The sequence below is a fragment of the Rutidosis leptorrhynchoides genome, chromosome 4, assembly GCF_046630445.1.
Source record: "Rutidosis leptorrhynchoides isolate AG116_Rl617_1_P2 chromosome 4, CSIRO_AGI_Rlap_v1, whole genome shotgun sequence".
NCBI classification, from domain to species: Eukaryota; Viridiplantae; Streptophyta; class Magnoliopsida; order Asterales; family Asteraceae; genus Rutidosis; species Rutidosis leptorrhynchoides.
Window position 1 is genome coordinate 147,046,751 of NC_092336.1, and position 15,628 is coordinate 147,062,378.

Below are 15,628 nucleotides of genomic sequence, written 5' to 3' on the forward strand. Positions count from 1 at the left end.
CTACTAACAACATATAACAAACAAACTTGTAACTAATTATTAATTATAATCAAGTTAAATATAATTACAAAAGATAAATGCTTGCTTTTTTTTGTGTAGAGATGAGGTTGTGAATCTCTTTATTTTGTGTTCTCAATTTGTTTTAGAAATTATACATGAAAAAACCGGAAGATCAAATGGAATGGACTAATTCGTTTAAAACTCCTTTTAAAGTTAAAATACGGAACCCATCTTAATCCAGTTTCTCCAACCACATTTAAACATATTTATGTCAACTGCATCTCGGGACAATTCCTTATTATCAACTAAAATAATGGTCAAAAGTGAACTAACAGATATAATGATGATAGCAGAGAAAAAAAAAAATAAAGAGTAGGGTCTTACAATTGAAATTTCATATGGCAGCTGAAGTTCTAATGCCTTCTCAAGTTTGCCGACAATATACTTCATATCTGGGCGTTGTATTCGCTCTTCCTTTAAGCAATATCTTGCAACTGATGTGAAGATGTTGCCTGATTCATAACCTATTTGCTCATATCGGTTAGATGGTACTAAATCCTTAATATCACTATCTTCAGAGTTCAGTTTGGCCCGTGCAACTAAAAACCTATCATCATCATCATTTCGTATAAACGCTTTCCTCGCAGATAATAATTCCAATAAAACAACACCGAATGAGTAAATGTCAGACTTGTGGGTCACACCACCAGTCTTCACAATTTCAGGGTCAATATACCCTGTTGTTCCAATAGCGGCTGTTAAATGCACTGTAGTATTTATGCGCAAGGTACAACACATAACTATATGGCTAAATTCATTTGAGCTTTCGGGGTCACACACATATACACCTAGAAGTCATTTAATAATATATATGTGATATGTAATATTCAAGTAATTAAATATAATTAATTATTTAATTAATTGTTTGATTAAATTAAGTAATAAATAATATATTGTGGACCAAGATATTCTTATGCTGAAAACTTATACGAACTAAATTTTAGGTGGGATTCGTTTTCTAAACCGACTTTAAATCAATGGATACATACTCCGTATAACCCACCGTCTTAGACCAAAATATAAATATGGTCTTGGTCTTATTTGGATTTAACAATATAAGAAAATCTCACGTATTGTTTTTGCTCTACCTTTTCTTATTCGACAAACAACAAAAGCCACAAGTATTCATATTGTTTTAGATGGAAAAGTAAATCATCTCAACATTTGTTTTCGACGAACAAAACAGAAACATAAATATTTTTGGTCTTTACGGTTTAGATAAATAAATAATCCTTGTGATTGTTTATTATTACTTGACGGGACTAGCACATCCGTTTGACGTTGTTCGAAGTGTAGTGTGGACTACCCTAGTGGCAATCATCCTTTTGATTGTTAGTTTCTTATCTATCAATCCGGTTCTACAAGAAATGTATAATCTTGAAACTCTCTTGTTGTATTTATTTATTTAACCGTATAAATCATATGGATCCGTTTTGGTGATTTAGTTATTAATATAATTAATACGCTTCCGCTTAAATTGTTATTAGTATTATATGAAGGTACATGATAATAATTAATTAGAAAATCGTTTTCTTAAAACCCTAAATCACCTTCATGCACATCATTCATTCGATGTACTGAATGTCTGATAGAATATTCAAATCCAGATAACTTGAGCTCAAACTTATTATTTAACAATATTGTAGAGCTGTTGATATTAAGATGCATGAGACTTCTCTCATTATGGATGTAACATAAAGCACGCGCACTACCAATACTTATCCTAAGCCTTTGAATCCACCTAACATTTGGTTTGCTTAGATGCATCTCGAGGTTTCCCTTGGCCTCACGTTTGTATATGATGACCTTCTCGTTTTGTTCATCACAAAACCCGATAATAGAGACTATGTTATCATGCTCGAGACTAGAAAGTGCAGAAATCTCTCTCAAGAACTCGATGCCATGTTTATGCTTACTGTAAAATCTGCGAGCATCGATTTTTACCAACTTCCCTGATTGCAAAAGCCGTCCTTGATAAACTTTACCCAGTTCGCCACGCCCGATCACATTTTGATCATCAAAGTTGTTGGTGGCTTTCAATACGTCTTCAAGTGGGATATGTAACTGACCAAACTTCGTGATTGGAGATTTCGTATCTCCTTTTAGATCCATTTATTTTATCTGTTTATCAAATGAAAGAGAGTACAAAAACAAAGGAATACTTCGTATAAGTTACTCCTTAATTAAAAGAAAAATATTTGGATTGCAAATTTTTGTTTTTTCCACAACAGCACAGATCTACATGTATATATAACAGTCAGTAGCTACTTGACTTTTTCTTAGTGGTTTTTTTAGATATTTTTACCATTAATTAATAATTTGACTTTTTCTTATTAGGTTTTTATAATAATAATATAATAATCTTAGCAATTACCAATTACAGTATTATTTAATAATAATGCGAGCAGTGGCGGTACCAGGATTTTTTTTCACCGGAGGCAAAAAAAAATTAAAATCGTAGCAATTTTTTTGGGCAAAATATGGAGGTTTTGGGGCAAAAAATGAAGGTTTTTAGGCAAATTATGGAGGTTTTGGGGCAAAATTTGAAGGTTTAAGAGCAAAATTTGAAGGTTTTGGGGTAAAATTTGGAGATTTTTGGGCAAAATTTGAAGGTTTTGGAACAAAATATGTAGGTTTTGGGGAAAAAAAAAATCCACTGGGGGCAAAGTCGAAAAATCTAAAATTTTTACACTGAAAATTGCAAATCCACTGGGGGCGGCTGCCCCCGCTTGTCCCTTCTAAAAAACGCCCCTGAATGCGAGGCTATGAATTACGGAGTATTAAAATTTATTCAGCATCTAATTGTGTATGCAGTGAGCTGGAGAGACTTCAACTACAATTTGACTATTTACATTTTGGAATCAAGGCTTAATAGTCAAAACTCAAAATTGGTCAAAGTAAAACTTGGTTAACATTCAAGCAGGACCGGTTCTGAGTATTCTGTTGCCCGAGGCGAATCGATCAAATAATGCCATCTACTCTATTTATAAACAAGTGTTCAAAAGCTAATCAACTTATATAACTCATTTTCACGTTAATGTTTTTTTTAAATAAATTTAGTATGAAGAGATAAACTACGAAAAGTGATGACTTCGAGTCTAGTTAAAAATTTTATAGTGTCTTTTTCTTTTTTATACGTGATTTAATTAATGTATAAATTATAAAATAAAAATATCAAGTTAATGTAACATGTGTCTACATTATTAGACTATTACTTGATATATCCTGAAATATGTGTATATAATTCTATTTTTCTTTTATTTTAATTAGTTGTCTACCTTCAAAAAAGACAATCAACTTTACATTTTTATTCTTAAACATTTTCTCAAAAATTCACGTCTTAACAAAATTCATTTTTATACTATACCAAAATTTGTCTCTAACACACAAATAAAATAGGACTTTTAAAAAAGGACTTTTGTTCCTTGTAGAAATAATTAAATTAAAGAAAATATAAAAATAAGTAGTACTATGGAGTATTATATTAAAAAATGAGTAAGCTTATTTTATGAATTCACATTATTAAGGCACCTCTATTGTTAGACCATTTGTATCGGACTAGAGTCACGCCGTCACTTGGTGACGTGGACCGGAAGTGATGCCGGAAACTGGCGTAACAAGGCGGCAGTGGGCGGTGTTTCGGTGGCGTCAGTCGGAAAGAAACGAGGAGAGTAACACGCATTTGTGACATGTGGCAGCTTTTGGTTGGTGGATTAAATATCCATTGCAAATCTTAATTATTATTATTTTTTTAATAAAATGTAAACAAGAAGATATAGATGGAAGATATAGATATATAGATAGAAAGGGAAGATTGAAGATATAGATATAGTTAGAGAGAGAGAGAGAGATTGAAGATATAGATATATAGATAGGGAGGGAAGAAGGAAAGATTGAAGATATAGATATAGATATAGTTACACACAGAGAGAGAGAGAGAGAGAGAGAGAGAGAGAGAGAGAGAGAGAGAGAGAGAGAGAGAGAGAGAGAGATTGAAGATATAGATATATATAAATAGAAAATACCACTTTGGCTTGTTTTTGGGGATTAAATGAAGATGAAAAAATGTAAAACTCTTTATGCTTAGGTTACAACTATTTTTAAAAAGTAGTAATGGTATTAGTAATTTAATTTAAATGCGTTTTTATTTAATTTATTATATGTATAATTTTTTAATTTTTTAATTAATTTTTTTTTTTGCATTTTTAATTACATAAGCAAAAATAAAACAAATAAAAAAACAGAAAAACGAAAACAAAATGCCACCTCAGCATTCCACTCAAAAATAACATCAAAATGTAACACCACCATTACTCCACTCAAACAAGTAACACGTCATCGTCATCCAAAAAGTACAAAAAAGTAAGTTACACCAAAAGAAACGCCACTCACCATTACGAATGGTCTTAGACTAGAATTTCAAAATCCATACGTGATTGTACAATACGCTATGTGTGTTGTATGATATATTATATTTTAATAAAATTAACACATCTGACAATGAAAAAAATGCTTACAATATCAAGGAACAAAAGATTTTTTTCTCTTTCTAACTTTTGACTTTGACTTTTCCTTCTTCTTCTTTCTTCCTCCATGAAATTTCTCCTCTGAACTTACAAAAAAACTCAACCGCACTTAAAAAAACTCAGAACTCCATATTTGATGCCCCTTAAAATGTGATGCCCGGGTGCGGTCGTCCCTGTGGCCCTACCCTAGGGCCGGCCCTGCATTCAAGTAATTCATGAGTAGCGCCGTAGCGGAATACTCCCTAAATATAACAGGACTACTGGAGTACAAATCAAGCTTAAGCATAAAGGAGATACAAAACTAGACTGTTTGTACACTATTTTGGCGTAATCCTAATTTTGATTAGGATTAGGTTGACTTAGGAATTGATGGTGGATTAGAGTATGATTAACTATGATTAAGGGAGAGGGAGGTGTTTGGTTATTTGGTGGCGGTTCCCGAAGGTAGTGGGATTATGATCTCACTTTACGCCTTTAAGGTATTTTTATCATTGGATCGAATTCAATGCATTTGATGTATGAGTGATTGATGAGATGCCTTTATGCTGGAATAAGCATCTCCTTTTATAGTGTTGTTAGAGAGCTAATCCCTGGTTTTGAAGTCTTGACCAATCTCGAAGGTGACTATGGAGATGTTGGTAAATTTTCCTTAAATGGGATGACATCGCTACAGTTAGGGATGGCAATGGATACCCGATCCAGTGGATATATATCTGATCCACCCGATTATTCGTGGATATGGACGATCTAAATGGATATGAATATGGATGTGGATGAAAAAATTTCATCCATGGATGAACCCGCTTTCACCCGAAATAACTAAATATATAAATTTATCACTCAAATTAATATCATTTATGTAGTGATATTTCATTAATTATATTCATATTCATCTTTCTTTATATTTTCTCTAAAAATATAACTTCCTTCTTATATTTTGTTTTATTTAAATAATAAAATGTATTTATCGTACTTTGGTGGTTCATTTGTGATTCCATGTAACTAAAAGTAAGCAACTTACATGTCGATATCTTTACACGTTTAATAGGCTATCTATTGAATATTTGTTATATAGATTAGTAAAATGTGACTTTCGGTCGCATAAACTATTAAAAATATTACCTTTGATCGTATATAGTGAACCACCGCTTATAATTGTTAAAAATAAAATAAATTTAAACGGATATGGATAATTATTCATTAACCTGCTTCACCCGGCGGATATGGATATGGATGGATGAAAAGTAAAAATAATAAATGGATATGGATATGGATATGGATACGGCCTCACCCGATCCATATCCGATCCATTGCCATCCCTAGCTACAGTGCTCAAGGAAAGTCATATAGATGCCTTCCTCATTTGCCTTGGTGGCGCCGAATACTGTTTGTAGAGAATATTTTCCATATCTCTTCGTTCCATGCAGTCATGTGACATGGTTGTAGTCCTTCGGTATTGGTACCTATGATGTCTTCGTTACCCATTGCCTTCGGGCAATTGTTTTATGTCTTACGGAATTAGCTCGAGATATTGGGTACACTATCAAGCCCTCCAGTTTAAATTTACGGAGTAAATTGCTTAATTCGCTTCGTGAAATTAAACTCCATGAGCTCTCATTGTAATTTTATGTTTCGTTTGATTTATCAAAATCTCCTTCAGTGATTTACTTATTTTGGCATTACATTTATTGCCTAATTCCTTTGAGCTTATGTCGGATTGCTTTATATCCCTACTTGATGTATAACTTCCTTTGGGTAGTGTAGTGGTCTTGTAAGGATATATTGTGTAACCCTTTTCGTGTGTAATCCTTTTTGTCATATGATATGATCAAATTTTAAAAGGATTTGTATTTTTGTATGGGATTTTTGTTTTTTTAATTTATTTTTGCATTTTTGGAAAACGCAATATGTTTTATTTAAATGTTAATCTTTTGATTAGACATCTCTGCAGCCGCTATAATTACGTCTTTAACGAAATTACACAATTACCCCTAGCGAATCTTTGGTCCGTCTCTCGATATATCGGGGTAATTTGGTCTCTTTATTTTTGACACTAATGATTTTGCAGGGTGATTGGACAGTTTCGCTGCAGGGTTTAATTGCTTTGATTTAAACTTTCATTTTCTTTATTTCAAACTTGATTTCTTCATTCTTCAACCGGCGATAATCTTCTCGTTCTTTCGATTTCAGGTATACATCCCTCTTCTTTCATCTTTTTATTTTCTTGCTTTTTTGTTGAATGGCGAAACAAGGTCTTCGATCCACTTTTTCATCTGTTACTTTTGATTAATGTACTCAACTGATAGAAACCATATGTTTGTCTGATGGTGAATTATTTCACCAGAATCAGGTAAAATAATTCTCCAACCCCCAAACGGTTATGTTGGTGTTTATTACCAAATTTTTACTGAATGCAACGTTAGAATCCCTGTTTCTCGCTTCTATCTTGATGTTTTAAATCACTTTAAAGTGCATCTTTCAATCTTCCACCCTTTAGCAACCAAGAAGGTCATGGCCTTCGAGGTTATGTGTAGGGCCTACGGTGATCAATCGTCGATTGATTTATTTCGTTGTTTTTTAATCTTTGTGATGCTAGTAATTGGTTAACCGTTGGTAAACATCGAAAGAAGGGTGGTAGAATTTCCGATACCCCTATCTGTTTCTCTTTTCAATCTTCTGAAATCCGAGGGTGGAAGAACAAGTTTATCTTTATGAAGAAAGATTTTTTCTTCCCTGCTGATTATCCTTCTCTTTTTGACTCAAAAAATCAAGAAATCCCCAAGGAATATAGGGATCATGTGCCTGAGAGTGCGAAAGATCTTCCACTTTTTAGTAGGATTTGTCGTCATCCTATCATCGCTTCAACTTTTCCTGATTCTATTCTCTTTAAGCTTGGAATGTCTCCTTCTTGGGAGAAAGGAACACAAAATCCAGTATTCATGTTTGGGGATAAGGGTTAGGTTGAATCTAATTTTTAGGATTTTTATCATGTTTGTACATGTTTTGCTATGCTTATTTGCATTGTTCTTTTGCAGAGATGGCTTTGAGAAATGTTCTAAAGAACTTCGGTGTGAAGGAGATGACGATTGCTGCTCGTGCTACTACAACCATTGTGAAAGATGCTGGTTCCCCTTCTATCTCTGTCTCTGGCAATGCAAAGATTCAAAGCAAACTTAAATCAGCCACTGCTTCATCAGCTTTTCCCTAAGGATCGGGGTAAAGCTCAAGTTGCTTCAGATCATCAAGCAGTTGATGTGGATGCCTTGCCTGATTCTCCTCCTGAAAAGAGAATTCAGCTTAGGGCTTTCAAATGTTTAAAAGTTTCTAAGATGAAGAGAGAAGCTGATCAATCCCCTCCTTCCAAGAAAACCAATTTGTCACTTGATGATGGTAATGATTTTGGTCACTGTAAAGCTTCGGATGAAAATACCATCTCTGGTATTCTTTCCTTCCTCCTATCTTTTATATGCTTATCGCCTATCTTTTTTGATTTTTGGTAGTTAATGTGTGCTTTCTTTATTTGTAGAACCTTTGCCTATCATCCCCACTGCTACCACATGTCATGCAAAAATTGCAAGTCTTGTTTCTGATGAGCTTGAATCTGCTTTCGCTGATCCCCAAAGGTTTATGGAGGAGTGTGCCATTCAAAACTACAAGTCTACAGTGATGCATCACCTTTTGCTTTCTCGTTATGAGAAGTCCAGGGATGATGTTATAGCATTAGAGACTGAAGCCCATGGGTTGAAGCTTGTTAACTCTTCCAATGCTGAACTTATTAAGCAATTGCAACGTTAAATCCTGATGACCCCCTCTTTGGAGGAAGATCTGAAATCAGCAAGGGATGAAATTGCAAGGTTGAAGACACTGGAGAGGCAGGGTAGGGAAGTTTTGGCAGAGATAGGTGTGAAGTTGGAGGCTGAGAGGGGGGGAATGAGGTTCTTAGGTCCGATTACAAATGAGTGGTTGCAGAGGTGATTCCTTATGTTTGTAAATAGTTGGTGGACATCAAGGAGTTAAGCGATTATCTGGCTGGCATAGTTTTTGCATCGAGGCAACATGAGTGATGTTTGCTCCTCGAGGAGCTTGCAACTAAAGGTACTATCTAGCTTTCTGATTTTGAAGAATATACTGACCAAGCTGGTGCCTTAGTGGATGCTGCCTGTGACAAATTGCTCAATGCCCAATTTAACTATGTTGTCGTTGCTGCTCATTATTATGCGAAGCCTGTGGATCTACTCAAGCTTGCTGCTAGCTCTTCAATCATTTGGTAATCGTGGTTTTCTTTTGTTAGCTGTTTGTGATGGTGGTCGTAGTGACAGTAATTTGAACAATTTTAGTCTTTTAATGACGTGTTATGTCCTTTAAACAATCATCATGATTTGGAAGCCTGCGTGCCTTTTTTGATCCTGTAATCTATGGCTTATAGGCCTTGTTGAATATTTGGTATTTGGCCTTTGTGCCCTCTGAACAATGTGGTGTGACGATCGCTCCAAATCCATATGGACGAACACGTCATTCATTGATTTCATTGCGAGGTATTTGACCTCTATATGATACGTTTTGTAAACATTGCATTCTTTTGAAAAGGCACACCATAAATGAATATTTAAATCAAAGGTTTTCGACATCTGATAATTTCTACATATAGACAATCAACGTAAATAATAGTTTCAATAATACTTCCGTTGACAATGCAGTCAAAATAAGATACATGGTGATGATTTGGTAAATGCAATGTTTTCTTGAATAAAGCATGCAAGACTCCATGCACATAGCTTGTATAACATATAAGAAAACAGCGGAAGACTTCTAGGGAACCTGAGAATAAACATGCTAACAAGTGTCAACACAAAGGTTGGTGAGTTCATAGTTTTAGTGTTTCGCATAATCTGTATATAAAAGTGGATCACAAGATTTCAGTTGTTTCATCCAGATATCAATAGATTCTACATAACAGAGCACCCTGGTAACTAAGCTTTAATGTTATAATAAGTACCCCTGTTTTAACATACATGCAACCAACATGTACAATACACACAATCCAACGTATATTAACTCAAATAGCATACGTCTGTTTTATAGTTCAGGCTAGGGTTTCTATACTTGGAATAGACGAGGATGTCAAGCCCTATGGATCCATATATAACTACTCGCGCCCACCAGTTCTTATAACCGGCAGTTACTAGTTACCAAAGCTAAGGGATTTTCGGTTCAAACTTGGTGTAGAATTTAGTATGTACTTGTATCCATTGCGTTTAAAATAAAGTGCATGTATTCTCAGCCCAAAAATATAGATTGCAAAAGCAATTAAAAAGGGAGAAAATGAAACTCACCTTAACAGCATATAAAGTCGTTCACCAAAATGTGACCGAAACTCGGATTACCAAATAATCGTAGATCTCAACCTAGAGAACATATGTTGGTCAATAAATGTCTATCATGCTAGGTTAGGTCATAGTGTATCACAATCCTAATGCTCGAGATTAACATACAAAAGTTATCCAAAGTTGTTTCAAAAAGTCAATTTTGAACATAGTTTAATAAAACGAGACGTGCCTTATATAAGGATTCATTTACTCGGTTGGTAATATTCAAAAATCTAATTTATCAATCTTACAGACAAGTTGTTTAAATATTAATTGCATATTTAAAATCAATTCCAATTAACGTCAATTATAATTCAGTTGATCATATCTTTTAATCCGTTCATCGAAACTATTCGATATCTAAATGAAAAGTTATTGATTTTTTGCTAGCTTTTCAAAAACATGTATATCATATATCTTTTACTAGTAATATATATATTTAATTCGTGATCTATTATAAACTGTTTAACGACAAAATTTAGTATACAAGCATGTATAAATATATATACTCGAGCACTAGACATGTATACACTATTAATTTATAAAAGATAAAATATAAATGCTTACGTATCAATATTGTGATTCAATATTTCAGAAAAGTACGTAGACGTAACGGAGATGATAAACACTAGGTTAAATATACCCCCGAACATTACCCATAACCTCCTTGGCAATAACCCATAATTTTCTTAGTTCTATCCCGCTCGAAAAACCATTTTGAAAGTGATACGCTCAAGACCTCGTCGTAGTATTTATGTATAATATTAATACTACTAATAATAATAAGATTAATAATAATATTAATCTTAATAATAATAATAATAATAATAATAATAATAATAATAATAATAATAATAATAATAATAATAATAATAATAATAATAATAATAATAATAATAATATAAATATAATAAATAATACGGAGGAATGAATTGGAAAGAAACTGGAAACCAGCTCGAGCTTTTATAGGATTCTGCCCTGCTACAGTACCCCATGCGATCGCATGGTTTTTGGGCATCAAGGCCATGCGATCGCATGGCCCTCTGATCCAGCTCACAAACTTTTGTTTTCTTGTTTGTCGACATATTTATTTATTAATATATAATATATATAATTTATATTAATTAATTATATATTATATTATATTCTCGTGCATAGTTGACTTGAAATTTTCGTTCCGATGTCTCGTACGTTGTCACTCGACTTATGTCCCGGTTCCGGTTTCTCGAACGCATTTTCGTATGCATAGAAAACTATCACTTTACGTTTCGTGACTCGTACCTTTGTCAAAATATAGTCTTAAATTATCAACAAACTATACCACTCAAAGTATATCTTAATCTTTCGAGTGTTTTGGTCATTTACTTCTATAAATCATTGTCTCGTTATTTATTAATATAATAGTATTTATCAAACGTTTCATAACCAAGTTAATATCTATTTTCAATATTTATAAACACGTCTTAAAATACATATCGCAATTTATTCATATATCTAATTCTAACAGTTAATATTTCTTATTATTGTATGTGTCCAAATTACGTTATTTAAACAAACACATTACCATTTATTCCGAATACCGTTAAACATGAATGATTTCTCAAATCAACGTGGACCTCACAACAGAAACTCGTAATAATATTATAATTCTTAAGGGACTTAATAAATATCTTTTAATTCAATCGTTTGGCATAATCTTTTAATTCCGTAGTTAAATATATCAATCAGATAATCAAACCAATAAGTTTAATGCACAGTATCATTTTCTTAACACTTTGTTATGTTTTCAAGTTATAGTATATATATATATGTATCTATTTACATATAATTGTTCGCGAATTGTTAAGAACAATCGAAGGGTATTTGATGAAATGTCCCGTTCATATTGATTATAAACTTTCCATATTAATTGATTTCGTTGCGAGGTTTTGACCTCTATATGAGACGTTTTTCAAAGACTGCATTCATTTTTAAAACAACCATAACCTTTATTTTATCAATAAAGGTTTTAAAAGCATTACGTAGATTATCTAATAATGATAATCTAAAATATACTGTTTACACATGACCATTACATAATGGTTTACAATAGAAATATATTACATCGACATATGTTTCTTGAATGCAGTTTTTACACAATATCATACAAACATGGACTCCAAATCTTGTCCTTATTTTAGTATGCAACAGCGGAAGCTCTTAGTATTCACCTGAGAATAAACATGCTTTAAACGTCACCAAAATTGTTGGTGAGTTATAGGTTTAACCTATATATATATATATATATATATATATATATATATATATATATATATATATATATATATATATATATATATATATATCAAATCGTAACAATAGACCACAAGATTTTATATTTCAATACACATCCCATACATAGAGATAAAAATCATTCATATGGTGAACACCTGGTAACCGACATTAACAAAATGCATATTTAAGAATATCCCCATCATTCCGGGACACCCTTCGGATATGATATAAATTTCGAAGTACTAAAGCATTCGGTACTTTGGATGGGGTTTGTTAGGCCCAATAGATCTATCTTTAGGATTCGCGTCAATTAGGGTATCTGTTCCCTAATTCTTAGATTACCAGACTTAATAAAAAGGGGCATATTCGATTTCGATAATTCAACCATAGAATGTAGTTTCACTTACTTGTGTCTATTTTGTAAATCATTTATAAAACCTGCATGTATTCTCATACCAAAAATATTAGATTTTAAAAGTGGGACTATAACTCACTTTCACAGATATTTCCTTCCTCGGAAATAAGACTTGGCCACGGATCGATTCACGAACCTATACAAATATGTACATATATATCAAAGTATGATCAAAATATAATTACAACCATTTTTATTATGTTTTAAAGATTTGAGTGTATTAAGTCAGCTGTCCTCGTTAATAACCTACAACTAGTTGTCCACAGTTAGATGTACAGAAATAAATCGATATATATTATCTTGAATCAATCCACGACCCAGTGTATACATGTCTCAGGCTAAATCACAACTCAAAGTATATATATATTTTTAGAATCAACCTCAACCCTGTATAGCTAACTCCAACATTACTGCATATAGAGTGTCTATGGTTGTTTCAAATAATATATATACATGGGTCGATATGATATGTCAAAACATTTGCATACGTGTCTATGGTATCCCAAGATTATATAATATATTAGAATACATGTATAATACAATATAAGTTAGCTAGGATATGATTTGTATAGATTTGTTAAACATTTCCCGTAGCTAAAAAGATCAAAAATATCCAATCTTGTTTTACCCATAACTTCTTCATTTTAAATCCGTTTTGAGTGAATAAAATTGATATGGTTTCATATTGAACTCTAATTTAAGAATCCAAACAGAAAAAGTATAGGTTTATAGTCGGGAATTTAAGTTACATGTCAATTACTAAAGAGGTAGTCATTTCCGTCGAAAGAACGACATCTTGATGACCATTTTGAAACACATACTTTCACTTTGAGTTTAACCAAGATTCTTGGATATAGTTTCATGTTCATATGAAAAAACATTTTCCCAGAAGAACAACTTTTAAATCAAAGTTTATCATAGTTTTTAATTATCCAAACCAAAACAGCCCCCGGTTTCACTACGACGGCGTATATCCGATTTTATGGTGTTCATCGTGTTTCCAGGTTTTAAATCATTAAGTTAGCATATCATATAGATATAGAACATGTGTTTAGTTGATTTTAAAAGTCAAGTTAGAAGGATTAACTTTTGGTTGCGAACAAGTTTAGAATTAACTAAACTATGTTCTAGTGATTACAAGTTTAAACCTTCGAATAAGATAGCTTTATATGTATGAATTGAATGATGTTATGAACATTATTACTACCTCAAGTTTTCTGGATAAAACTACTGGAAATGAGAAAAATGGATCTAGCTTCATAGGATCCTTGGATGGCTTGAAAGTTCTTGAAGCAGAATCATGACACGAAAATAGTTCAAGTAAGATTTTCACTCGAAATAAGATTGTTATAGTTGTAGAAATTGAATCAAAGTTTGAATATGAATATTACCTTGAATTAGAAAGATAACCTACTATAAATAACAAAGTTTCCTTGATCTTAGATGATTACTTGGAATGGATTAGAAAGCTTGGAAGTAGACTTGCAAACTTGGAAGTATTCTTGATTTTTATGAAACTATACTTATGGAATTTATGAAGAACACTTAGAACTTGAAGATGGAACTTGAGAGAGATCAATTAGATGAAGAAAATTGAAGAATGAAAGTGTTTGTAGGTGTTTTTGGTCATTGGTATATGGATTAGATATAAAGGATATGTAATTTTGTTTTCATGTAAATAAGTCATGAATGATTACTAATATTTTTGTAATTTTATGAGATATTTCATGCTAGTTGTCAAATGATGGTTCCCATATATGTTAGGTGATTCACATGGGCTGCTAAGAGCTGATCATTGGAGTGTATATACCAATAGTACATACATCTAAAAGCTGTGTATTGTACGAGTACGAATACGTGTGCATACGAGTAGAATTGTTGATGAAACTGAACGAGGATGTAATTGTAAGCATTTTTTTTAAGTAGAATTACTTTGATATGTGTCTTGAAGTCTTTCAAAAGTGTAAGAATACATATCAAAACACAACATGTATATACATTCTAATGGAGTCGTTAAGTCTTCGTTAGTCGTTACATGTAAGTGTTGTTTTGAAACCTTTAAGTTAACGATCTCAATTAATGTTGTTAACCCAATGTTTATTATATCAAATGAGATGTCAAATTATTATATTATCATGATATTATGATGTATGAATATCTCTTAATATGATATATACATTAAAATATCGTTACAACGATAATCGTACATATAAGTCTCGTTTCGTAATTCTAGAGTTAGTAGTCTTGTTTTTACATATGTAGTTCATTGTTAACACACTTAATGATATATTTAAATATCATTTTATCATGTTAAATATAGTGTATCAATATCTTAATATGATACATATATATTTAGTAGATGTTATCATAACGATAATCGTTATATATATCATTTCGAGTTTCTTAACTTAGTAATCTCATTGCTTATGTATATCACACATTGTTAATATACTTAGTGAGATACTTACTCATCATAATCTCATTTCAACCATATATATATGTCTATATATACCACAACATGTAGTTTTTTCAATTTTGTAACGTTCGTGAATCGCCGGTCAACTTGGGTGATCAATTGTCTATATGAAACTTATTTCATTTAATCAAGTCTTAACAAGTTTGATTGCTTAACACATTGGAAACATTTAGTCATGTAAATATCAATCTCAATTAATATATATAAACATGGAAAAGTTCGGGCCACTACAGTACCTACCAGTTAAATAAATTTCGTCCCGAAATTTTAAGCTGTTGAAGGTGTTGACGAATCTTCTGGAAATAGATGCGGGTATTTCTTCTTCATCTGATCTTCACACTCCCAGGTGAACTCAGGTCCTCTACGAGCATTCCATCGAACCTTAACAATCGGTATCTTGTTTTGCTTAAGTCTCTTAACCTCACGATCCATTTTTTCGACGGGTTCTTCAATGAATTGAAGTTTTTCATTGATTTGGATTTCGTCCAACAGAATAGTGAGATCTTCTTTA

General features: G+C 32.3%; 1 protein-coding gene across 1 annotated transcript; it reads right to left on the minus strand.

Annotated features, from left to right (window-relative positions):
• Window positions 1-213: 213 nt before the first annotated feature.
• LOC139841110 (probable receptor-like protein kinase At2g23200) lies at window positions 214-2,172 on the minus strand. The gene is made up of 2 exons (XM_071831343.1): window positions 1,611-2,172; window positions 214-767 (listed from the first exon to the last, which is right to left on the minus strand). The coding sequence occupies exons 1-2, from the start codon at window positions 2,170-2,172 to the stop codon at window positions 214-216; spliced, it is 1,116 nt and encodes a 371-aa protein (XP_071687444.1).
• Window positions 2,173-15,628: the final 13,456 nt, after the last annotated feature.